Here is a 2,690-nt window from a genome sequence, read left to right on the forward strand (position 1 = left end):
AAACATCAGTTGCAGACGCTGTATAAGTTCATCGAGCAGAAGGGCGACCTGCAGGAGCTGCTTCCTCTCATAAACTCGCTCACCAAACAGAAGAGTTCAGCCGTCGCTCAGATGGCCAAACAGGGCCAGAAAGATCTAGAAGAAGTCATGAGCCTCCTCAAGAAACTGTCCGTTAAACTACAGGTCAGGCGGTTCTGTGTTCATTCATTTAAATTACTGTTAATGAGTGTAATATTCTTTTTTTTTTTAAGATTTACTTTTGACTTTATTAGTATAGGATAGTGTAGAAGTGATATATGAAATGAGTGTAGTATTCAATATTCTTCCTTCCAGGGCTGCACGATTAATCGAAATAAAACCAAAATCACAATGTGACTTAGGCTGTGATTTAATTAAATAAATATATGTGCTACGTGTTTCAGAGTGAAGCAGTTTTTCATCCAGGGTTGTTTAACTTACACTAAAATAAGTTTCAAACAAATTAAAAAAAAAAAGTACTTTAAATAAAATAGGCGTTAAGTGAAATGAAATGATATATATATACATTTTTAATTTAGCTATTTCATGTTTATTTTGTTAAAGTGTATTATTTATTATTTAGTATAGTTAACTAAAAACTTTTGTTACTTGAAATAAAATAAATGTTAACTGAAATACAATAAAAAAATGTCTAAATTATTTTACTACAGCTAGTTGCCAAGGCAGATGTCTCAATTTAATTTAGTTTAACTTCATGTACTATGTACAATAACTAAAATTACAAAAAAAAAATCTAAAGCTTGAAACGGAAATTATATTTTATATATTTACAATATTAATAAAAATTAAAATGGTATCTCAGTGGTAATGATAGTTTAACGTTTTAAAATGTAGAAATTACGATAGCTATATATATTAGTATTGTAATTTTACAGTTGTAATGTCAAAATGTATATTATAGTATATTATTTTTCTTAAACACTTGATTTTTATTTTATTTTACAATGAAATATTACAATAGTAATTTTGTATTTGTTTCGTTTTTTATATTTTATTTTGTATTATTATTGTTATTGTTATATAAATATTTTTATAATTTTATGTATTATATTGCAAAATAATAAAAGTTTGGTTAAACTGTGCAACCCTACAAACAAGCACAGCAAACCTGGACTTTTTTAAATCGCAATTTAAATCAGAAAAAAATCGCTCTTTTCGATTTCGATTTATTTTTTTCCCCCAGAATCCTGCTCCGCTCCTCATCCTCTGAGCGTTTGTGTGTTTTGTAGGTGGTGGTGAATCTGGGTTTGGTCTATAAGGTCCAGCATCACTGCGGCGTCATCTTCCAGTTCGTGGCGTTCATCAGGAAACGCAAACGCACCGTTCCTGACGTCTTAGCGGCGGGCGGACGATACGATCATCTGGTAACATCAACACGAGTCACACACTTCTGAAATCATTCTAGCATAGGGCTGGGTTTCGACACAAATTTCACAATTCGATTCTGACTCACAAGCTTTCGATTCAATTCAATATCGATTATTCTGGATATAAAACAGGTACAGTACATGCCAAATTTTCTCAAGGAAAAACCCTCTGTAAAATATGCTATAAAATATACATTAAAGTCAGGTGGTACATCATTGAAGGTAACAATTAACTGATTTATATACAAACATTTAAATTACATTTTTATAATTAAGTTACAATTACAATATACAAAATAATTACATTTCTACTCCAATTCATTTTTTGATGGTTGTCATGAAAACATGACGGACTTATTCATAAATGAACAAATTAAACATTGAAGAACAGCAAAAAATGATAATATTATATGGTGCATATATTTAGCAAAATGATCCTCTCTACAGTAAATTTTTTTTTAGCTGACTAACGAGTCTATGGTCACAGAATGAGGTAAATGTGACGTTACGTGACATACAAGCTGTAATATTGAATATTTACAAGCTGTAATATTGAGGTCTTTGCGCGGCTGAAACACTGATTAAGCGATTACACGAGACGGGATATGGATTGTAAAGTTGAGCTCTTTCTTTTAACTTGCCTTCGGATGTTCATTCATGTTTATTTTGTGCTATAACTAGTAATAAAGTGGAGGAGATGATCAGTTCACTGAGGCGCTACAGCTATCACTCCACATTAAACAGTGCCAAAACAGCATTTATTGTTTGAATACTTAAATAGAATGGTGAGAATTTTAAATCTGATACTTTTTTTTCATATCAAAAGTAACAAAACAAAGCTTATTGCGATTTATTGGATGGGAGGTGCGCTACAATGTTCCGTTCATTAACTGAAAACAGGCGAGACTAATCCATTCTTGTGATTTAAGAATCGATATTGTTTCGTAAAAATGAGAATCGATTAAAACCGAGAAAATTTTTTTTTACCCAGCCCTATAAATAACTTTTAATAACGATTGTTAATCAAACAACAAAAGAAAATCATTCACCGATCTTGACTGAATATCTTTAATAACTTTTCTTAATTAACCTATATTTTATTCATAAAAAGAAACCTATGCAGTGTTTTTAAACTTTTAATTACAGTTTCTGTACCTGAAATTTGGTTCAGTTGTACTTAGTTATGCTATTGCTAATTGATTTGTTCATTCCAATTTTATTACTGACTGTTTACTTGTCTTTAACACTTTAATATTTGAAATTTATATTAGTCTAGTTGTTTTT

The 2,690-nt window shown here is 30.3% G+C and overlaps 1 protein-coding gene across 1 annotated transcript in view; it reads left to right on the plus strand.

Moving 5' to 3' along the window:
- The window catches only part of eif2ak4 (eukaryotic translation initiation factor 2 alpha kinase 4), a 61,396-nt gene that overhangs the window by 44,525 nt on the left and 14,181 nt on the right, over nucleotides 1-2,690 (plus strand). The window contains exons 27-28 of the mRNA XM_016559233.1: nucleotides 10-183; nucleotides 1,269-1,403. Coding sequence (XP_016414719.1) covers nucleotides 10-183; nucleotides 1,269-1,403 — 309 coding nt within the window. The remainder of the gene's footprint in view (nucleotides 1-9; nucleotides 184-1,268; nucleotides 1,404-2,690) is intronic.

The sequence above is a fragment of the Sinocyclocheilus rhinocerous genome, unplaced genomic scaffold (genome assembly GCF_001515625.1).
Source record: "Sinocyclocheilus rhinocerous isolate Xijiao unplaced genomic scaffold, SAMN03320098_v1.1 scaffold2213, whole genome shotgun sequence".
NCBI classification, from domain to species: domain Eukaryota; kingdom Metazoa; phylum Chordata; class Actinopteri; order Cypriniformes; family Cyprinidae; genus Sinocyclocheilus; species Sinocyclocheilus rhinocerous.